This window comes from Diospyros lotus, chromosome 7 (genome assembly GCF_014633365.1).
Source record: "Diospyros lotus cultivar Yz01 chromosome 7, ASM1463336v1, whole genome shotgun sequence".
In the NCBI taxonomy this organism is placed as follows: Eukaryota; Viridiplantae; Streptophyta; class Magnoliopsida; order Ericales; family Ebenaceae; genus Diospyros; species Diospyros lotus.
This window is the reverse complement of record NC_068344.1, coordinates 29954987-29979835: the sequence shown is the minus strand read 5'-3', so window position 1 is coordinate 29979835 and position 24849 is coordinate 29954987. Positions and strand designations below refer to the sequence as shown.

At 36.0% G+C, this 24849-nt stretch overlaps 1 protein-coding gene across 1 annotated transcript; it reads left to right on the top strand.

Moving 5' to 3' along the window:
• Positions 1-10028: 10028 nt before the first annotated feature.
• On the top strand, positions 10029-15129 carry LOC127806747 (tetraspanin-8-like). The gene is made up of 2 exons (XM_052344232.1): positions 10029-10674; positions 14459-15129. Exons 1-2 carry the CDS (start codon positions 10168-10170, stop codon positions 14765-14767), a joined length of 816 nt encoding a protein of 271 aa, XP_052200192.1. The 5' UTR covers positions 10029-10167; the 3' UTR covers positions 14768-15129.
• Positions 15130-24849: the final 9720 nt, after the last annotated feature.

The following is a 24849-nucleotide window of genomic DNA, read 5'->3' as shown; positions in this document are numbered from 1 at the left end:
GTTCCGAGGGAGCCTATGGAGTACCGACACGAACACACGAGTGGCGGGAGCACCGACTCGGGATGGCATGCACAGGCTGCTGGAGATATTTGTTACCTTTCAGAGCAACGGCAGGTTGGTATGGAACTTGAGTGCCATGTGTCTTATGTGGGCCCCAAGGACCGGTATATGCTTTTATTATGCAATACTATTGTGTTGTAGCGTCCCATGACTTGTGTGTATCTAGGGGTTTATTATGGGGAAAGTTCTCTGGATATGTTCAGTCTTCAGCCTTTCTTTTTTATAGTTGTTGAGTCTCTCGACTCACTTTACTTTCTATCATTCCAGGTAGTGGCAGCGTGGGCCATGGCAAAGGAGTCAGGGTCTAGCAGCAGAGTCGGTATGGTGTATAAGCAGTCCTGTCAATCCCAGACAACTCTGATGTCTGAGTAGGATTTACTCTATTATTTTGTACTGTGTCATGTCTTTCCTCGATTCTCGTGTATGTCGACATAGGAATCTGTGTTTATTTATTTATCATGTGACCATTGTGCTAACGGGGTACCCGTAGTGCATGCATGAGTTTAGCTTCGCTTCCGCTGTTCTTATTTTTGTATATGCATGCTAGGGTGATTTTTGTCTTATGGTTCATTCTTTCTCCTTCCGTAGGCGCTCCCATTCGGATAGTCCGAGTGGTTGGGATATCCGGGCGGGAGTACTTACACATTACTTTAAATCATCTAATTATGGTGTATTTTATAGCATGCAAAATAGATGAAAAATGTCACATTTAAATAATTGAATTCTATTTTTGGTGTTTGAAATACTATATTTTTTATAGAATTAAATTTCATGGTACAATCATTAAATCGTGTTTTTACCTCTTTTCCATAAAAAATTCTATTTAAGGGGAGATGATTTTTATTTTTTTATATAAGTTAAAAAATATTTTTCTTTCTAAGAAAATATTATCAAATACACCCTTCATGTCCACACGTTGACCAAGTCGTTTACGCTATCTAACGCCTCTCCCATGGCATTTAGGTTGTAGTGGAGCAAACAACTTCTATCTCATTCACATTGTAATTCTGAGTAATTATAGTTCCCCCTAAATTTAGTTGGACCATTTTTCTCTCAAATCCTTATCTTTTAGAAATTTTATTAGAACCCAATTTCCTTTGAATTGTTTCTTGCACCTTGGTTTTTGAAAAAAAAAAAATCATTTATTTTTCTAAAACTTTTGAGAAATTGTATTAATTTCCTTAATTTCAAATTACCAAAATACCATCAAGATGGAAATCTAAATTACCCAAATGCCCTCAAACCATTTTCTTTTAGAAAAATCACGATCTCTTATTTTTTAATTTTTTTTTCTTAAAAATCTCAAATTTCATCCTCAAAATTTTCTTAAATTAGTGTTTTAAATACACACACCAAAATTTCTCAAATTATGGTAATTATGTCATTTTCTCATTACTTTCTTCTAAATCCAAAGGTACTACATAATTGACACGAGCGATGCCTTCCTCATTAGTGTAGGAAGAAACCCTCATATGCACATTATAGTAAACCCTAACAATCGTTTGAGTTGAATCTGCAGATAATTAAACTCTTATCTACAAATGAACGCCATGGATGGGATTGGATTTGATCTGCAAAGAATGTGGATCTTTACAACAAATCAAATCCCAATGCCATTGATGGGGTTCAATTTGTGAAGAACTAAACCATTCTCTACAGATGAAAGCTCATAGTTGGGGTTTGATTTGTTCTTCTTTGCAATGAATTGAAGAAGAGGAAAAACTTGTTGGTATGTCATTGTAGTTATTTGGGAAGAGTAAAATGTAAGTGAGTGAAATATAACTTTACATTATTTAGATGGATAACGAAAATGAATTAAATAATTAAAAAAAGAAATAAAGTTACAATTATAACCTTTCACTTTCAAAATAAATAATAATAATTATTATATTTATAAATATATTTCTTTTTCTTTACTTAAAATATGGATGAGGAGGTATCCTGATGAAATCTTCATCCAAATAAAAAAAAATAAGTCACTGCTTCTATCTTGTCATGTCCATCTTTATATTTAATTAAAACATGTCCACCTTTATATAGAACAATGAAATGTTCGTAATGGTGTATTAACAAATATATATATATATATAGTATAACCTCACGTCTCTTCCAAACTTGAGATAAAGTTGTTAAGACTCTTTCAACATACGTCCAAGAATTTTTTAAAATAATATTATTTGAATATATCTATCAAATTAAAAATAATTATCAATCTTATATTTTAGATATTCCGAAGACATAAATATACATTATAAAATAAAAAAAGAGTTGAAAATTGTGTTTATTGATCCAAAGAATTAAAGAACTTTATTGTTTTTATACTTGTGGACCTATTCATTCCGTTGGACTCGCCCCAAATAGTAGGCCTATAGCTCGGGATCTGACTTGATCCCTAGACTTGATCTCGGCCCAACACCAACTCTACAACACCCTCATCTCATCAGCGCCTTTCGAGATCCTCGCCACTGTAACATGTCCCATCAACTATGAATATCTCAACCCCCGATCCCTATAAGCACTGAAAATCTCAATTCTCTATACTCCCATGACGGCTGGTGACACACAAACAGCTTTTCCATTCTCTCTCGTATAAACTAGCCAGCCACCGATCAAGGTATATTTTTTTCAATCATACAAAAACTCTACCATCTTAAGCTCTTACTTACTTAAGTATCGAAGTGCTTGCAGATGCCACCTCCTTCTCGTGCTGTGTAGATCGTCGTTGCCTCAAGTTATCTGTCCAATTATCCTTTTGGCTCGAAAGGAAAATTTGGCGCTCATCATGGGGGCCAGTAAACTTTATCTACCCCATAAACTCACCAAAACATCCCAAACCATACCCGAAAGTTATCCATGGCCAGAACTAAAAGCCAGAACAACATGGCTCCCCAACTAAAAACACCAAAACACCCACCCTCACCAACTAGAAAATCCTGCAACCATGAAGATCCTTTTCTAGACCATTCGGCGGCTCGAGAGTCAAGTCGTTGAACTAACTCGCAACCAACTACCCAGTTAACACAACAAGCATATGAACGATAATGCAGAAGGCAACGACCACAACCTGGCTGAGACAACCTCTACCCCCATTGTACCTGCCTCAACCCTATACACTCCTAGCTATCATTTCTCGGAGTTCATCATGTACGTGCCCCTACCAGATGGTTTCTGTCTCCTTGACACTTTGGATATGTATGGATGGGACCATTGATCCCCAAGAACACTTGATGATGTTCAACTCTTTGATGTTGTTGAACGGAGGCACTGACCCTATCATGTGACGGGTGTTCCCTAGTACCCTCAAAAAATTTGCCTTGCTATGGTTTTCCACCTAAAGTTGAACTCTATCCATGACTTCTCCGAGCTCACCACCCTGTTTCCTAACCAACTTCTTCACCAGCTGAGCTCACCACAAAACCTCAGCCAGCCTCATCAACACTAGGCAATGTGAAACCAAGTCTCTTTAGGCATTCATGAACCAGTTCAACCAATAAGACATTTAGATCCAAAACCTCAACCCCATAGTCTTCTTACACGCCATTATGGTGGGGCTAAAGCCCGGGTCAATCCCAACGTATGGACCTAGGGTTATCTCGATCTCCTAAGTTGTGCCTTGGATCAGATAGGCTCGGTCAATCCACACTCTAAGCTCGGGTCAATCCTGGTATGTGGACCTCGGGTTATCTCGATCTCCTAAGTTGTGCCCTGGATTAGACAGGCTTGGTCAGTCCATACTCTAAGCCTAGGCTAAACCTAACGTGTGTGGACCTTGGGTCAATCTCCGCGTGTGGACTTGGGGTCATATCGATTTCCTAAGCCGTGCCCTGGATCAGACAGACTCGGTCAATCCACACCCTGAGCTCGGGTCACTCACGACATGTGGATCTCGGGTTATCCTGATCTCCTAAGTCGTGCCTTGGATTAGACAGGCTCGTTAATCCACACTTTAAACTAGGGTCAATCCCGACGTGTGGACCTCAGGTCATCCCGATCTCCTAAATTGTGCCCCAGATTAGATCGGCTCAGTCAGTCCAAACTCTAAGCCTGGGTCAATCCCAACGTGTGGACCTTGGGTATACACAATATAAAGATAAACTCGACGATGATGCGGAAGCAAACCCACGCGCCCGACCTCGTGTTGGAAATAAAATAGAGTGAAGTTGGAGTGGAAACAAAACTAGTTATGCATAACAAAATTGACAAAAACTAAACACTAAACAGTACAGGGTAAACAAAATTCCTCATTATATTTGAAGTTGAAGTTCACATTACAAAGAAAAAACGAAAAAAAGGGTACAAGAAGACTAAGCTCTAGAAGATCTAGGGACATACCCAGTCGTGGCCTTAATAGTTGTCCCTAAGACAAGGTTGACAATAGTAGGGTCTATCGTTTGATCGGTAGCCCCTTTAGCCTGATTCTCCATGACCTCTACTATCTTTGCTTGAGCCTTGGACTAGCCAACTTGGTCAGTAACAACTAGATCCACAAGTCAACCATCTATGATTTCCTTAAAGGGGGTCAAAAGTGGAGAAGTCAGCCCCAGGAAAAAGCAACTGAGCATGGGACAAGAACTTCTCGTATTTTGCCACAAATTGGTTGGCGGCCTTATCCAGCAAGCTCTCGACCTTGGACCGTGCCTTATCAGTCTCGTCCTTCATTTGGATTACCTTGACCTTTGCCTGATCGACCTTGAAGAGAGAAGTTGCTAGCTCGGTCTTCAGCTAGTCCCGCCCCCACTCCGTAGTTTCCTTTTAGCCCATAAGCTTCTCATAGAGCCGATTCAGCTTAAAGGTCGCCGACTCTACTTCATCGACCCGTTTCTACAGCTGTGTCTTTTCTATAACCAGTTCCCTCTTTATTTGATCAACCTTTTCTTTATGGGCCTACTTGACATTCTGTTACTGAGCATGTTACTCCACCTCCATTGATTGACAAGCGCTTGCAAGGAAGAGGGCTTGCAACTCGGCCCAGCAACAGAGCCCTGTTTGCCCTAGATCCAATGTCTCCTAGTAGTCGGTAGGGTCGGACAGGTGTTCTTTGATAAACACCTCGGGGTAGAACTGTTTGTTCCATAGACTCTCCGAGTGTTGTCCATCAGTTGAACCCGAAGTGTCGGATGACCTAAGCTCCCTCTTTTAAGTAGCTATTTTCCTCTTTCAAACTAGCTGACTCACCTCGGCATCAGTTGATTCTTCGGTCTGAGAAGGGGCAAGAGCCTTGGTCTTGGCGGCTTTGGGGGCCCAAGAAGTCAACACATGACCTTTTGTCGGGTTTGAGATCACTTTAGCGGGGGCCTTCTCGGTGGCCTTAGAAATGGGGGCCTCCTTAACAGTCTTACTAGCCAAGGCTGAGCCAGCGTTTGCTACCTCAACTTTTTTCTTCTCCTGGCATCTTCTCACATCCTCAAGAATCATCTTCAGAGCCATCAAGCTTGAAATAGGAAGTAGATAATATGAATAATACTACAATAGCCAGGAAAGATAAAGAGAGAGCAAGAGCCTAGGCATATACTCGACCAAGCCCTCTTGGTCATCACCAAACTTGATGAGAGCTGATGTCTCTAGCACTAGAGAAGTCTCAAGCACATGCATTATTTCTTGGTTATCTGGGTTGAGACTCTGGTATTCAAACCCCATATGAGAGCTCGATTCGCTCTTCCAGTATAAGAGGTATTTCTCCAGACCATCTATGCCTAGGAAGAAGGCGAGCTCGTCTTCCCAAGAGGCCACCTTAAAGTAATTGGTCTTAAAACCCTTGTAGGAGCTATCAAGAGGCTTCAGCAACCATCTTCTCGGAAGTCTGTTTAGGGAAACCCAACTACCTTTGTCAATTCCCTTTGACTGGAAAAAATAGAAAAACACCCCCACACTTGCTTCCTGACCTAGGAAGTTGGAGAGCACCTCGAAGCCCAAAACAAAAAACCCAACTATTGGGGTGCAACTGGGTTGAGGTGACGTTCATTATCGTCAACACCGAACTCTGAAAATTAGTAAATGGGAGTCACAGCCAGAGAAGCTTAAAGAATGTCTTGTACATAAAGATCAGTCCCGAGTTCGTATTCGAGGCCAAGTCCATGAAGAATCGTTCTCCCTCTCCATACGATTGACACACAAACAAATTTTCATACCCAATAGCCGACAAAAAGATCCTTGTTCTCAGCACGACGACACTCCTAGGGGAGTCGTATATCGATGTAATCTTGGCAATGTCCTTGCTTACTCAGTCATATTTGCCACTCACGCCAAAAGGCGGACTCAAAGATGAGCCCACTTGGTCAGCCCTAGCCTTCTCGCCACCACTCACATTAGGCGTAATAGCCTTCCTAGCCATGTACGTAGTATCTACAATGTCCTTGAAAGACTAGGAAAAATAGAATTGTCAAAACTCGACACCTCACGCCTATTCCAAACTATGTTTTGAGTACTCCGATCTATACTTTAAATCATCCTCCTAAGCCCAACCAACAAGGCTCGATGGCTAGCCCCCTACAAAGGCTCTGAATTCCTTATTGGGAGCTCTCCTATAACAATAATGGAATCTTTCCCCTTTCCAGATTTGATTCCCGACCTCACCATAACGCTTAGTAACCGGAAAACAACAACAATAAAGAAAGTACAGAAGAAGAATAAAAAAGACCAGATCCAGGAGATTACTTGAGAAATAGAGCGAAGTCCCGAGACGAAAATCGATGAACGATCGGAGATGAAAGTAGTGCTAGAGGAAGAGGTTCTCAGAGAAATGGAAATCCAAATATGGCCTACAAATGTGATGAGTGAGAATGAGGAACGAGAAAAGAAACCCTTATATCAATATCACTCAACGATTGTAATTCAGGCCCATCCTCGAAGATGAATGAACATCGCATGATGCATCCAATTGATAGAGATCAAGCGTCGTCAATCACTCACAGAGATTGCCCTACCTATCATGCCGTTAGACATGCATTTAATACTCTAAGTGGAAGCGATGGGATGCCTTCCCACTTGCTCATGACGTCCCATCTTCAAAAGTAAGCATTTTGAATTATGGGACTACATGCACTACTCGTCAAGATGTCGAAAACAACTCTCAAAACTGCCGAGCTCAGCTCAAGCTCAAAACACGCCAAAACATGAACACCACTTTGGTCCTTGCATCCTGAGCTCGAATGCTCACCGTTGCGAACATCCGACCTAATGGGCTATGGACTATACTAATTCTGTTGGGCTCGGCCCAAATAATAGGCCCATAGCTTGGCATCGGACTTGATCCCTAGGCTCAATCTCGGCCCAACAACACCCTGATCTCATTAGTGTCCTTTAAGATTTCGTGATGGAAACATGCCTTATCAACTCCAAATATCTCGACCCTCAATTCCCATTAACACCAAAAATCTTGACTTTATATTCTTCCACGACGGTTGGCGACATGCAAAGGGCTCTCCCTTTCTCTCCTATATAAGTTGGTCGATTATCAATCAAGGTATGTTCTTTTCAATCTTACATAAATTATATCATCTTGAGCTCTTATTTACTTAAGCGTCAGAGTATTTGTAGGTGACAGCCCTCTCGTCGTGCAGATCATTGTTGTCTCAACCTATCTGTCCAATCATCTTTTTAGATCGGAAAGAACAACACTAGAACAAAAAAAATTCAAATTTGGGAGTCATTGGACTCGCTGCTAAGCTGATAATTATTTCCAAAATAATATTATTTTAACTCAACCAAGATGTGAATGATATTAGCATGAAGGATGCGCCGAAGATGAAGATTTTGAGCAAATATGAGGGGAAGCGCGTGGGCTTTCGTAGAAGGCGCGCGGTGATGCGTGAGGTTTACAAGAACGTGCGCCCAGATGAGACGCTGGAGTTTTGACACTTTTTGACTTGGTTACTCGGCACTCGACACGAAACCAAGGCGACTTCTGGGAAAATAAATGTGAAAAAGAAAAAGTCTACGGGTACGGGGTTTGGATGCTAATGGGTGAATTTAGATTTATGGAGTGCGACTCCCCTCTTTTTTAATTTACCTAAAAAGAAAAACGCTTGTAAAAAGAAAGTGGACCTATTGTATGAACGAGGAAGAGTCCTCGTTCATTCACTAAAGTGTGAGACGCGTACACGGAAGGCGGATACACGCATTTCGGAACAAAACCAAAATTAAAACCAAAACCACGTTGACACTGACACCGCCAGACGTAACAACAGCTAGACGTAACCGTTGAAATGACACGCCATTTGTCACTCGTACCGGTGGAGGACGGATTGAATGAGGCCGTCAAACCTCCTGCATCATCAAGGGTAGAGTCAGAAATTTTAGGTAGGATAGATAAAATTTAAATTTTAAAATTAAATAATATATAAAAAATTAAAATAATATGATACTAAAAAATATATATTAATAAATTACACAATTGATGTATTTTTATATTTTAATAACGTTTTATAATAATATTATTATTAATTTTATTTAATAATTATTTTTTAATATACACAACTAAATTGTTGTTCAATCGTTAACTTTTAATTCAATCGTATAGTCGAGTCTTGATAGTTTTTACGACAGATTGTCATTCAATTATTGATTTTCAATTCAATTATATAGTCAAGTCTTGACAAATTTTATGACATAAAAAATATTTTTTATCATAATTTAAAATATATAATTGACAAATTTATAACAAAAAATAAAAAAAATCCTATTAATTAAAACATAGTTAAATAAATGATCAAAGGAGATTAACATACACAAAAGAAAAATGAGTCAAGTTTTTTATATATCTTATTTTTAATTTTTAGCCAAAACTCAAAAAAGTATTGGTAGTTACCACCAGCTACCATGGTCGGTAATTTTTGACAATTAGAGGCAACCACCTGATACTTTATTTTTATCGACCAACATGTTCCAAATCCAGTAAAATTTAATAGTCAAATTTTATAAATCTAAGCTTAAACTTCTAACCAAACCAAAAATGCGTAAATGCATTGGTAGTTGCCACCAGCAATCATGGCCAATGATTTTCGTCAATCAGAGATAATCATCCGACACCTTTATCTCTATTGATCAATATATTTAAAATTCAAAAATTTTAAAAAATTTAAGGTGGCATTTAAAAAAAATTAAATTATTATATATAATAATTTTTTTAAAAATCTAGGATGGGCAACTGCCCACCCGAACGTGGCTCCGCCACTGCATCTTTTAGATCAGATTAATTATAAAAAAAAAAAATACTATTTTCAGTTTCATCTTCCACCAAATAAAAAAGGTGGAATCGAAAATTAAAATAAATTTTTAATTACCGAAATGATCATCATGAATCACATTTAACAGTAAATATATAACCCATATCATCTCAAATCACTCGCTCAGACAAATTCTACGATAACCAAAGTGCATCAAAAACTTGAATAACATAAATAAATATTTTATATTATTATATAACTAAATAGTGATGCTCTTTTTTAAATAAGAATCATGTTAGATATATATTATTTTTGTACATCTTAAACAAAATAAGGGGATATTATGATCAAAATATTTCTCACCTCACATGTGCTCCTATGCGCATCATGAAAAATTTTTTTGTCATTAATATATCTTTATGTAAGTTAAAATATACACAAAGATATACTAATAATATTATTCCTTAAATAATGGGGTTTGATTGGTAAAAGCACGCTACATTTATATTATTATTCTCTCAAACTCAACCTACCCAAGCCGAGGACCCGTACTACTTCTTATCAAAACTAAGCTACTTTTTTGTTTTTTTTTTATATAACCAAATTTGAAAAAGCTTTATTTTTTTGTTTTTTAATTACGTTAGTAAAGAAAGCTGGACCAATGAGAAAGCAAGTATACAGATTTCCCTACACTCGCACCCACCCCCCTCCCTTAATTTCGAACGTGGCGCGTGTAGTCCAAGCTTCTTGACTAAGCAAGAGACCTCTATATATATGTGTCTATTTGGTCTCCCAGTATCGCTCCATCTCGCTTCTTGTTCTTGTTCTTCGTCGGTTCTTCTCTTTGCAGTCTTGCCTTCAAAATCTCTGTTTCGTTTCTCCAATTTTCTCTCTCTATATCTAACTCTACATTTAGTGAGAGAAGGCAGAGAGAATTTGGAAGATGGTGCGGATGAGCAACAATTTGATAGGTATTCTGAACCTGGTGACGTTTCTGCTCTCGATTCCGATTCTTGGAGCCGGAATATGGTTAAGCCACCAAGGCACCACCGAGTGCGAGCGGTTCCTTGAGAAGCCGGTCATCGCGCTCGGCGTCTTCCTCATGGTGGTGTCGCTCGCTGGCCTCGTCGGCGCGTGCTGCCGCGTGTCGTGGCTGCTCTGGGTCTACCTCCTCGTAATGTTCCTCCTCATCGTCCTCCTCTTCTGCTTCACCATCTTCGCCTTCGTCGTCACCAACAAGGGCGCCGGACAGTCCTTGTCAGGCAAAGGCTACAAGGAGTACCGGCTTGGTGACTACTCCAACTGGCTTCAGAAGAGGGTAAATAGTACCAAGAACTGGAACAAGATCAAGAGTTGCTTGCAGGACAGTAAGGTCTGCAAGAGCTTGATTGACGATGGTTCTTCCACTCCTGCTGAGGATTTCTATCGGGAGCACCTCTCCGCCGTTCAGGTACCTGTTTTCTTGAATTTTCTTTTCTGGTTTTTGATTTTTCGAATTAGGTTTTCTGCGTTTGATTTCTTCTTCCAGATCTCTGTCCCCAAATATGCAATTCTCTCTGTAACGCACACATTTGTGAATAGATTTGTATACACTCATGTATTGTGTCTTCTTGAATGCAATTGTTCGCTTCTGAATTTCAGCAAACAGGTGTTCTGCGTTGTTCTTCTTTCAGATCTGAATCCCAAATATGCAATCTTTATCTCTCTTTCATTCTATACCTATATCTATGTATAACATCCCACGCACAATCAGATCTTATGTTGATGCGTGTGGTTTGACCTTTTGCTTTTCATTTAATTCTGAAAGCTTCTTTAATTAGAAATTTTGGTCCCAAATAGTGCCTTTTCTTGAAAGGAAAATGAAGAGTATGAAGTATGTTGTTGTTTACTTCTTGATGCTCTATTTTTAATTATCTGTGATTTCCATTGGCTTAATTTGTATTTTTCTGAAAAGCTAAGAGCTTTTGAACATGGTTTTTTTTATTTTTAACATTACATTGAAAAAAGGTACTTTTCTTTTCTGTTTCTATAATTAAGTAAACAATTGCAAAAGTTTTGTAGATTGCAGTTTGATGTGAACGGCTGCTTTAAGTGGGTCATTAGTTCTTCTAAAAAGTTTTAGCCTTTTGTGCATATTGGCTCATTAGTTCTTCTAAAAAGTTAGAAGCCTTTTGAGCATAATAATTGCGTAGAAGTTTTTTAGATTTACTTGCCCAGAAAAGATGTTTTAGATTCACTTTAATTTATAATACTTGCCTACTACTTTTAAATTTCTGCGATTATTACCCTAAGCTTGGGTTTTATCGGCAAACGTCTTGAATTATGTGCAATATATTGAGTGGCCTGGAAGTCTAGGACTTTTTGCATTATGGCATACAAATTTGATCCTACTTGATATACATCCCTTTCTTGTTAGTTAATGCCTTAGTTTTCATTTTTCCGATTGGAATTTGATTTCGACAATTCACCTCATTGATTTACGGAGACTTGCTTACACATAAAGACAGATTGGTGTTTATATGGGATTGTGAGGTGACTTTCTGTACTGCCATTTAACTATTAAAACTATTCTGGTTGGTGATGGTTCATGGTTCTTGGCTTTTTTTCTTTTCCTTTATTTTCTCTCTTATTCTTTTTCATTCATTGCCATCAAGTGTTCTTTCAGACCTATGAAACCACTATGGTTTCACACGCACAATCAGGGCCTGATCTTTTTTTTCTCCAATGTATTTAGGTTCACATATAAGCAAATTTTTTTTTTCTTGTATATTGATTTTGTCAATTTCAAAGTCTGTATTTACATGATTAATTTATGTTTACTGGAATTAATTGTTTCTATGCTACCATCATGGTTATTTTTCTTGGCCAAAATTCATAGGAACTTGTTGAATTGATATGAATTAAGATGTGGCCAACTAGCTTGGAGTGGTGGCTAAGTCACTTGAAGTGATAGCCAAGTTACTTGGAGGGCCATAAATATAGCATTTTGAAAGTTCACAACATTGAGAAAAAATTTGAGTCTAGGTATTTTGGGTACGGAAAATATTCAAGGTTTTGGGAAACGTGAGAGGGATTGATTTATCTTCTTTTGATTTATCATTGTTATTTAGGTTATAGAGTTATATTTGATTTAGAGATTAAAATCATATTTTGATTTTTTTTCCCTGTTGTGATTTTAAAGATTAGATTTCAATTTAAATTAGAATTTATCTTGTTATTTGGATTTTCTTTATTAGATAATTATATAGATATTATAGGATTTGGATTGGAATAATATTAGAATTTAGATTTCTAATCATTCTATAATTAGGTTTAGTTTTGGGCTATAAATAAGGCTCATGATGTAACTTTTTATTTAGCTTTTGATTATTGAATACATTGGTATTGATTTCTTTTCTTGGTTAATCTTTCTCTTATCTTTTTCTCTCTTGTTCTTCTCAAGCTTGTTCTTGGTTATCTTTCTCTTATCTTCTTCTCTGTTGTCTTCTCAAGCTTCTTCTTCTTCTTCTTCATAAACTTCTCTTTTTTCCTACTTTCTGCAATTATTTTCTACTTTTACACATGAAAACACATTTTGGAGTTCTAGTATTTTCATGTTCTGCTACCAAGTGCTCTTTTAGAATTATGAAACAACTATGGTCTTACGCACACATATACAATAAGTACCCTTATCTTTTTTTATTTTTAATTTATTTAGGTTCACGTAGAAACAATCAAATTTTCTTCAATTTTGATTTTGTTACCTCAAATTCTGTATTTGCACGATTAATTTATGTTTACTAGAATTTTTCTTGATCAAATTTCATAGGAAATTAAATATTCAATGATTTTGGGAAACATGATAAGGATTGATTTCTTGTTTTGAATTATCATTATTATTTAGGTGAGAGAGTTATATATTTGATTTATAGATTAGAATCATATTTTGATATTGCTTTCTATTTTGATATTAAAGATTAGATTTTGATTTAAAATATAATTTATCTTGTTAATTGGAATTTGAATTGGATTGGAATCATATTAGAATTTAGGTTCCTAATCATTCTATAATTAGTTTTAGTTTTGGGCTATAAATAAGGATCATTGTGTAACTTTTTATTCAGCATTTGATTATTGAATGCAATGGTATTGGTTTCCTTTCTTGGCTAAATTTCTCTTATCTTCTTCTCTCTTGTTCTTCTCAAGCTTCTTATTCTTCTTCATAATCTTTTCTCTCTCTTTCTTACTTTCTGGAAATGTTTTCTATTTTTCCACATGAAAACGCATTTTAGAGTTCTAGTATTTTCTTGTTCTGCTACCAAGTGCTCTTTTAGAATTATGAAACCACTATGGTTTTACACACACATACATAACGAGTGGCCTGATCTTTTTTCAATATATATGGGCTATAAATAAGGCTCATGTAAATTAGGTACTGAACCATGTAAATTTGTTGTCTTACTTATTTTTTTGAATTTTGTATTTGTGGTGTGCTTTTGATTTTTCTCAACAAAACGTGTAGGTTGGAATGTTCTAACCTGTCTTCTACTCACTATTTATATACATCATCCCCCCCCCCCCCCCCCCTTCTCTTTTTCTCCCTCTCTCTCTCTCTCTCACACACACACACACACAAATTCTCATATTATTTCATCAGACAAATCTTGGTGCTAATGTTAAGGTTGTTTCTTTTAGTTTTTAATTAGAAGGTCTGGGTTCGATTAATAAAAACATGCCTGAACTCTGCGAAGCTGTAAACTTTATGTACTAGAGACGTGTTTATTTATATATATTTAATTTTTTGCATGTAATTTTATTCACACAAATAATTGCCCTGGCTCCGATTTTTTTGCATCCTTGTGGTTTAACTGTGTTCGTGGTGCTTATAACTGCTGGAAAGTTTGATTAGTTTTTATTTACTTTTGGTAAGGAAAGGACTTTCCTTGTCCAATTTCTACTGTCAACCTTGTATGTTAGTTATCTTTTTATGGTTATAGTAACTGTCTCAATTTCCTGTTCTCCATTGGGGTTTTCTGTTTTGCGATGAGTCACACTTGTGGAGGTTGATTTGAGCTTTTTCCCCTGCCCCAACGTACCTTGAATTGTGTTGTTACTGACAATAATAAGCCTCCTATTGAATTAAATAGATGTTTTGGTGGAATGGTATTTGGCTCGTTATTGATCCCTCATCAATGTGCTTTTTGCTTTTTATTTTTATTTTTTCTTAGCTCATCCCGTTTTATTTGTTCCTTCAGTCGGGTTGCTGCAAGCCCTCAGACGACTGCAAATTCGCATATGTTAGCCCGACCAACTGGACGGCCAGTGCTACCCCTTCGGACACCAATTCAGATTGTGGCCTGTGGAGTAATGACCCATCTACCCTGTGCTTCAACTGTCAATCGTGCAAGGCCGGGCTGCTGGACAACATAAAGCATGACTGGAAGAAGGTAGCAGTTGTCAATATTATATTCCTAATCTTTCTCATCATTCTGTACTCGATTGGGTGCTGCGCCTTCAGAAACAACCGGGAGGACAATTACGCGTGGAAGAGACAATACCCCTGAACGCATCCCGAGTTGAGTGAATAAATATTATGGTTTCTAGATGCCATAGTGAACTGATAAGGCTTCTATATATTTGTTCCTATGGGATGTTTGCTTCTGCATCTATACTCGGCTTCTTTCATTTGTATAGCTGTCTCTGTCTCGGCTTATTCAGTCTAATATTGTTAGCTTATTCATTTTTCCGTATATTCTATAGAGGCTTCTGACGCGATCTACTGTTGTCACTTGGTACCTCACTGTAGTTGATGTTTATGTCCTAGCTTGTTCTATTTTCACGGTTTACTTTTGTGTGTCGTGATAGCAATGTTTTTTTTGGCTTCATAACAAGGAACATTCTAACAAGATTGAGTGTTGTTTGGTTATTATTGTTCAACCTAAAATCATTATGTTCAGAAACCACATAATGATCTGATTTGATTGGGATTTCTGAATTCTGCCTATTTAAGTTCAACGTAAAATCATGGATGCTAGTGGGAAGACACACTTAGAGAAAAACCATGTAGCTTCCTGCCTTGAACAAATTTTTGAGCCTTCCCCAGTGTCATTGGTCCATACATCACACGGATGACCACGGCCAACAAGTAGATCAACAGAATTGCGGTTGGAAGAAGCAAAATGACGATGATGATTCATAAGATTAAAATGTGACCAGAGAGTACAATCACTACACGCATTAGGATAGCCACTGAAAGGAAGATGTGTAGCCGAAGTTGAAAAGATTAAAGTAAAACAATTGATCTTGTAATGGAAGACAGGCTCTTCCCCAAGTAAGCTAGAGACGAGGCCTGAACCATTGGAGCTATGGAGAAGAGTGAGACACCGAAGCTAACAAGCAGAAAGCATGGTTGGAATAGAATCGAGCTGAGATGAGTTTTGGTGAGTTCAGGCTAAATTTGCTAGCTAGTTTCAAGCTCGATTAATGTGAACGAAACTTGAGCTCGGGGTCATCAAAATTTGTTATTTTGTTTTATTATATATATACATATATTATATTATGTTAAATTATTAAATTTATATATATAATAATTTTAAATATATTCAAATTATTTATATTATTATAATAATTTAAAGTTTGATAATTTTATGTTAAATAATATATTTATAAAATTATTAATAAATATATTAATATATTTATAAACAAGTTTGTTTATGAGTTATTCACAAGTTTCTTAATGAACATGTTCGTGAGTTTTAACGAGACGAGTTTTATTGAGTTCAAATTTGGTTTGTTTACAAATCAAGTTTTAAAGTTAAATTTTAAACTCGGCTCATTTACCTTAAAGAACGAATTCAAACGAGTTTTTGTCGAGTCAAATATCAAGCCTATTATGAATGACTCAACTTAATTGCAACCCTAGTAGAAAGGTAATTTAATTTCTACAATAACCTGAATATTTTCTTGAACATTAGAGTTGTCGGGTTTGCAATCAAGACGAAGTGTTGCATTGGCAGAAAAATAGCTTATTGCTGACTTAGGTTGTCTCCAATCATGTTTTCTATTCTTTGAAATAATCTTATTAACTTTGAAACATTACATTGAAAAATTTAGAAAAAATATGATATAAATTTTATGTGATTTGGCTTGGCAATGAGATAATTCACTAATGTGTAATTTTGTATAAAAAAATTATAAATATATTTAGGTCACACTTTGTTTGAGAATTCAATTAATCTAGTTGTGGAATTATCTTTGAATACTTAATATATAAAATAATTAAATACATAGATTAATAATTAAATACGCATATATAAAATTAATAATTAAATATATAAAATAATCAAATATATATATAAAAAAATTAATAATTAAATACACAAATCAATAACTAAATACACAATATTACTCATCAAATACACAGATCAATAAAAAATTTCCCAAAATCAATAATTGCAAACCCTGATCGCGCCACATCTGTTCTCGTTGTTGTCGCTGTCGAACAATCTGATTGCTGCCGTCGCCGGATCTGGTGGTCGTCACCATCGCTTGGTCTGCTGGTTGTCGCCGCCGCGTCTGCTCACCTTCCATCGTGTCTGCTTGTTGTCTTCTCCAGTCAATTTGGTCTTCTAGACGACCGCATGGACTTCCAATCTGTGGGTCTGCTGCAACAGCGAGCCTTTTTCGACAACAAATCGGCTTGCACCGACGTTGAGATGGCTGTTGTGTGGGAGAGATAGCGAGGGTTACTTGTCCGAGATGGATCGCCAAATTTGACGAAGGGATTAAGGTTTGCCAAAACATTAGCAAGCAGATTTGGCGATGACGAGCAGCGTTGGACGCCTCCAAATTAGGTTGCCTTGCTATTTATTTGGCTTGGCGAGTGCTTTGACGAAGCGTCAGAGACAACGTTGGAATGTTCTACCCATCTGCTATTCACTATTTATATATATTCCCCTCCCCCCTTCACACACACAAATTCTCATATTATTTGATCGGACAACCCTTGCTACTAATATTAAGGTTGTTTCTTTGTAATTAGAAGGTTATAGGTTCGATTTATAGAAACATGCCCGAAGGTAAACTTTATGTACTAGAGACATGCTTTTTTATTTATTTACTTTTTTGCATGTGATTTTATTCACACAAATAATTGCCTTGGCTTTTATTGTTTTGCATGCTTGCAGTTGAATTGTGTTTATGGTGCTTAATTATAACTGCTTGAAAGTTTGACTAGTTTTTTATTTACTTTTGGTAAGGAAAGGACTTTCCTTGTCAGATTTCTACTGTCAACCTTGTATGTTGGTTATCTTTTTATGGTTATAGTAATTGCCTCAATTTCCTGTTCTTCATTTGGGTTTTCTGTTTTGCGATGAGTCACACTTGTGGAGGTTGATTTGAGCTTTTCCCCTGCCCCAAGCTCCCTTGAATTGTTTTGTACTGACAATAATAAGCCTCCTATTGAATTAAATGGATGTTTGGTGGAATGGTATTTGGCTCGTTATTGATCCGCCATCACTGTGCTGTCTGCTTTTTATTTTTTCTTTGCTCATCCCGTTTTACTTGTTCCTTCAGTCGGGTTGCGGCAAGCCCTCAGACGACTGCAAATTCACATATGTTAGCCCGACCAACTGGACTGCCACTGCTACCTCTTCGTACACCAATTCAGATTGTAGCCTGTGGAGTAATGACCCATCTATCATGTGCTTCAACTGTCAATCGTGCAAGGCCGGGCTGCTGGACAACATAAAGCACGACTGGAAGAAGGTAGCAATTGTCAACATTATATTCCTAATCTTTCTCATCGTTGTGTACTCGATTTGGGGCTGCGCCTTCAGAAACAACCGGGAGGACAATTACGCGTGGAAGAGACAGTACCCCTGAACTCATCCAGAGTTGAGTGAATAAATATTATGGTTTCTAGATGCCATAGTGAACTGATAAGGCTTCTATACATTTGTTCCTATGGGATGTTAGTTTCTACATCTATACTCGGCTTCTTTCATTTGTATAGCTGTCTCTGTCTCGGCTTATTCAGACCATATTATTAGCTTATTCGTTTTTCCGTATATTCTATAGAGGCTTCTGACACAATCCACTGTTGTCATTTGGTTCCTCACTTTAGTTGATGTTCTTGTCCTAGCTTGTGCTACTTTCATGGTTTACTATTCTGCGTCCTGATAGGAATGTTCTTTTTGCTTCATAACAAGTTAACATTCTAATAAGATGAGTGTTGTTTGTGGTTATTATTGTGAAAAAAATTCATGATAATAACCAACAAACAACACTCAATCTTGTTAGAATGCTTCTTGTTATGAAGCAAAAAAAATATTCCTATCACGACGCAGAAAAGTAAACCATGAAAGTAGCACAAGCTAGGACATGAACATCAACTAAAGTGAGGAACTAAATGACAACAGTTGATTGCATTAGAAGCCTCTATAGAATATACTGAAAATGAATAAGCTAATAATATGGTCTGAATATGCCGAGACAGAGACAGCTATACAAATGAAAGAAGCCTAGTATAGATGCAGAAGCAAGCATCCCATAGGAACAAATATATAGAAGCCTTATCAGTTCACTATGGCATCTAGAAACCATAATATTTATTCACTCAACTCGGGATGCGTTCAGGGGTACTGTCTCTTCCACGCGTAATTGTCCTCCCGGTTGTTTCTGAAGGCGCAGCACCCAATCGAGTACACAACGATGAGAAAGATTAGGAATATAATGTTGACAACTGCTACCTTCTTCCAGTCGTGCTTTATGTTGTCCAGTAGTCCGGCCTTACACGATTGACAGTTGAAGCACAGGATAGATGGGTCATTACTCCACAGGCGACAATCTGAATTGGTGTACGAAGAGGTAGTAGTGGCAGTCCAGTTGGTCGGGCTAACATATGTGAATTTGCAGTCGTCTGAGGGCTTGCCGCAACCCGACTGAAGAACAAGTAAAAACTGGAACGAGCAAAGGAAACAAACAGAAAACAGAATTACTGATGCCTGATTAATAGCACGCCAAATACCACTCCACTAAAACGTCTGTTTGATTTTGTAGGAGGTTTATTGCCAATTAATACTGAATAATTCAACTGATATTGAGGTAGGGGAAGGCTTTAATCAATTTTCAACAATGTGTCTTGATGCCAAATGGAGAACCCAAATGAAGTATGGGAAATTGAGGCAATTGCTACGATCATGAAAAGAAAACTAACACATAGGACTGACAGCAGAAATTGGTTGAGGGATATCCTTTTCTTAGCTAGCAACTGTAAATAGAGAAGTTGTACAATTTTCAAGGAGCTACACAGTCTAGTAGCGGATGATAATCGGTGAGTTTGAAATTTTAAAATGGAGTCTCATAACCCTCAATTACTCTTCATTAATATCTCTACTCATGTAATTTTTCTTAGGTAGTGTTTGTCAATCAAGATATAGACTAGAAAAAGTGAGATATGAAAAGTATTCCGGATAAAAGTATTTTTTATTGTATTGTTAAATTTATCTAACAATCATTGGAAAACAAGTCACGTGACTTCTTATTTGAAATTATTCAAATAAATTTATCTCTTCTCTCTGTCTAGGGTAGCATTTGTTAAAATGTGTAAGATAATTTTTTTTTAAAGTAAATATTAAGATAATGTTAGAATATTTTCCAAAGATATGGAATGATTAAGATAAAATTATGAAGCATTCTAAGATTTTTATCAAATTATTTGTTAAAGTTTTTAAAATACACTCAAGGACATATGTGTTATTTTTTCTTATTTATAAGGTCTAAGATATGTTTATCTAGAGGGGGAGAGATAAGTTTATTTAAAAAATGTTGGATAAAAAATTACATAATTTCTTTTTAAAAGTCATCAGATAAGTTTAACAAACACATTAGGAAGAACAAAAGTCTAAAATGATTTTCATATTTTACCTTTTCTAGTTTATATCTTAGTTAACAAGCACTACCTAAATAAATTATCTTAGACCTTACAGATAAGAAAAAATGACGCATATGTTCTTTAATGCATTTTAAAAAAGTTACGTAACTTTTTTTCAAGAGTCATGACATAAGTTTAACAAACATATTGAAAAGAACAAAAGTCTGAAATGCTTTTCATATCTTACATTTTTTGGTCTATATTTTGGTTAATAAACACTACATAAATAAATTTATTTTAGACCTTACAGATAAGAAAAAATAACATATATGTCCTTTAATACACTTTAAAAAAACTTAACAAACAGTCTGATAAAAATCTTGAAATTCTTTTCAGCCTTATCTTGATTATTCCATATTTTGATTCAGAAAACATTCCAATCTTATTTTCATATAAACTTATTTTATTTATTTTAACAAACCTTACCTTAATAAAAAAAAAAAAAAAAAATTCTTTTATCACTTCTTACAAGTTTTGAGGCATGTAGCTATTTACATGTCAAAAATGTAACATATGTCATAGATTTATAGATTTTGAATAATGATATGCAGTTGGATAAAAATGGATTTTCGAAATCAGGGGTCGAGTGGGTGCATTTTGGAAAATGGACAAAATCAGGAAATATGCACCCACTCGGCTCGGCCCCTGATTTGAGTCTATTTTCATCAATGTTCATAGATAGATTTTAGATCAACGGCAAATAGTCCCAATGCATATATTATAATGTTTCTAACAATAAACAATTAATAGAACGTAATTTAGATTTTATCAATTGTAGCATTTTGTTATGTCTAATCAAATTATTTAAAACAATGAGATTGCAAGGAGACTAAAAATTTGTAGCAAATATCAAAGACGATGAAGAAGCAGCCTGAACCATTGCAGCTATATATAGAGAAGAGAGAGACAACGAAGCTAACAAGGTAGAAAACCAATTCAGTTTCTACAATGATCTTAATTAAATCTTCTTGAATATCAGAGGTGTTAAGGTTTGCGATCAGAAAAAAGTGCTTATTGGCAGCAAAATCGCATATTGCTGGCTCAGTGAAGAAGATTTCTATCCTGGATTCTATAGCTGCTGTATATTTGATAAAAGAAGGTTAAACATTTGCAATAGGTGGGAGGGACTTTGGAGGTCAACACAACAGCTTACCACTACGTTCAAACTACCACTGATACAAACTTTGCCACTCATGCATATTTATTGGAGCTTTCAAGCTCAATTTGCGGGTAAATATTTGCAATTGTTTCAGCGATCCTGCTCTTTTTCTTTTTTTTTTAATTTGTTGTTTTATTTTTAGTTGAATTAAATTTAATAAAAACAATCTTTTTTTTTAATTGAAAATTTTATACAGACCAAAGATAGAACAAGCCAAAGAAAGAAGCCCACGTGCAAAAAAACCTTACAATAGCAATATAAGGGACACAGAGAAATACCATAAGGATTACTGATAAGCAATTTTATCAAGACACACCAAGGGCGAATTGACAGCAATTGGAAGGGGCTAAATAAATCGGAGGGGATCCGTCGTCAACACCATAAGATTGCACATCGAGCTATAGAAGAACAACTGTAGAAGAAAAAGAAGGGTTAACAAAATGCAGAATTAGAAGGATGTGAGTTTATAGAACAAAAGAGGAGAAAAAATGGTGTAGAAATAGGGGAAGATGGGAATAAATAGAGGCAGGGAAGTTGGAAAAATGATTGGCAAGTGGATTGTCAGAAATCAAGTCGTAGCAACGACGAGTTGAAGATCACTCATCGGGTTTCTTGGCCCGTCGGTTGGGGGGAGGGGACAAAATGGTTAATTAAAAGTCATACGAATTAAGTACAATTTTATTAAGGTTAAACTTACATTATTTTGACCCAAAGTAGACAATATGGACTCTTAAAATTGATGAAAATGGTGTTTGCTTAAATGAGTTAAACTATAAGGGTGTGTATGCAATTTACCCTTTAGATAATTTGTTTTATTAGTTAGGGTTTTATTTGTAAAATTTGAATGAATGAATGAATGCCTTTAGTTGGGCCTTATTGGGGTGTTTTGTCTTGTATGGGTTTTATAATTATTGCTTGTGGTTGTTTTGTCTGTTTTCTTCTTGTCCGGTGGGGATAGAGATGATTCTCCCATCCCGCCCTTCGGCCAGCCCCGTGAACCTTAATTTGGCCCTTGCCCATTGCTTAGCACATGCCCTTCATGGACAATTTCTTCTGTACAGTACAAGCCATTGTGATGATGTGACTGATGAGTAGGTTTTTTGGGCATGAAATGAAATGAAATGATTATTTGACCTATCAAGTAATGAAGCATTATTTGAAGCTACTTTATTTTTATTTTTGATGCAAAATGTGAAATTCTCGTCTTAAAAATCTCTCATACATTGTCTTACGTACGTGGGAGAAGTTAATTATGATACACAGCAACTTACCAAGTAAAAGACAAAGTGTATGGTACCCACAATGAGTCATCTTCACATAAGAGTGAAACTCCTACACTACGACTATCATGACTCGAATCTGCATCATTGGGTGTAATCTATTACTTGAGAACTAACTGTGCTACACCCACTTTACTTCCTGATATTACACTCAACTAGGATAGGCCATTTTTAAGTAACAAGTTGGGTCTCCCCAATTAATTAATGCAAGTACCCGTTGAAAATTTATTTCTAAATATGAGCTAGTTGAATTGAATTTAATTAATTAATTAAATATTAAAAATTATTAATTAACATCTCATTTAAATACTTAAAACATGTAAAAAAATGTATTGTTATCAAAATATAATAATAAAATTATAAATTTTATTTTTGTATAGTGACGAATGAAGAAACATACCCTTTTATCTTTTATATATGTTATTTTCAATTCTCAACATATAATAATAATAATAATATAATTAATACGTATAGAACCACTGGGTCTTTCGTGTCTCGGTCCATTGAAAAAATATCCATCAATTGGTGGCAGTATGCTTACTTCCCGTAATTGATGAGAAATGTATCAAAATACAAAACATAGTCTGCCGGAGCCACCTTGAACCAATCAAAAGTAGGATGCATGACAGGGTGATTGTACAAGGTTCAAAGTGCTCTCAAATATAATATAATTACCTATGGTATTGTATGGTGCAAAGATGGTGAAATAAGCCAGCTGGGTGCCTGATTCAACCCATGATATGACATGCTTTGTCTAGCTTGTTTAGCAGATGGGTCAGGCCAACCTCAATCGATGTAGCCTACGGATTTTGTGCCTGTGGGCCAACTCAACCCATACAAGTAGAGATGGCAAATGGGCTACAGAGTCAAGCGGGCCGGGCTAAATCGGCCCGCTTAAAAATGGGCCAGCAATCTACTGGCCCTAGCTCGGCCTTAGACGGGCCCGCGGGCCAAGCAGGCTAAACGGGGCGAGGGTGAGGGCAAGAGCTAAGGGCGTGGGTGAGGGCGAGAGCGAGGGGCGAGGGTGAGGGCGCGGGCGAGGGCGAGGGCGAGACGAGGGTGAGGGCAAGGGCGACAGAGGGTGAGGGCGAGGGCGAGGGCGAGAAGCGAGGCTGAGGGAGGGTGTTGTGGCCAATTAGCGGGCCAAGCGGGCATGGCCAAATCGGCCTGGCCTTAAATGGGCCAGCAAAATGTTGGCCCTAGCCCGATCCCGGGCCAGGCCCATTTTGCCATCTTTACATATAAGGGCTTGGCTTGCAAACCCAGAAAGCTCAATGTACTCAAGTAAATTTTTTTTTTAAGGAAATTTAAAAAAAAAAACATATTCTATTTGTTAGCATTTCATTTCACTTGTTTCATTCCTTTTGAAGAGGCACACTTTGATACCATTGCACTCGTCAGATAGGGAAAAATATTGGGACATTTATACTCCAAGAATATTAACATCTTAGATAGTGATTGTTAATTAAAATATAATTTAAAAAAAAGTAAGATATAAAAATTATTTTAAAAAAAAGTATTTTTTATTATATTTATTAAATTTATATATAATTTTTATAAAAGAAGTCATGTGACTTTTTATCTAAAATTTTTTAGATAAATTTATCTCTTCTCCATTTAAATAAATTTATTTTAAATTTTATAGATAAGAAAAAATGACATATATGTTCTCGATACATTTCAAAAAATTTAACAAATAGTTTGATAAAAATCATGCAATATTTTTACATTTTTATCTTGATAATTTTATGTTTTGGTTTAAAATATATTTTAATATAATTTTATCTTATTTATTTTAACAAACGTTAAATTAATAGCGTAGTTTTACTATATACTATATTGAAGTACCAATATTTTTAAAGTGAAATTAACAAAACCCATGTATACTAAACAACTTATATATTAAAAAATAAAAAAATACATAAGTAAATAAATTAAATAAGGACAAAAGTCAATTTTCTTACATAAATTTATAGAATTTCATAAGTGAATTTTTTTTAATGAAATTCATTTATATTCTTCTCTTACAATTTCTGTCAAATTAATACAAAATGGATTGGGGAGACACGGGTCATTCCGTCAAATGATTGAAGGAAAAAAGAATTAATAAATAATTAAAGTTACGTTCTTTTTTATTGTTTTTAAATTATTTTTAATTTTTAATTTTTTAAAATAATAAAAACACGTTCTCTTTATTGTTTTTAAAAATATATTTTTAGAAATAAAAAAATTATAAAAAAAACTCAAAATAACAAAAAAAAAAATTTAGTATTT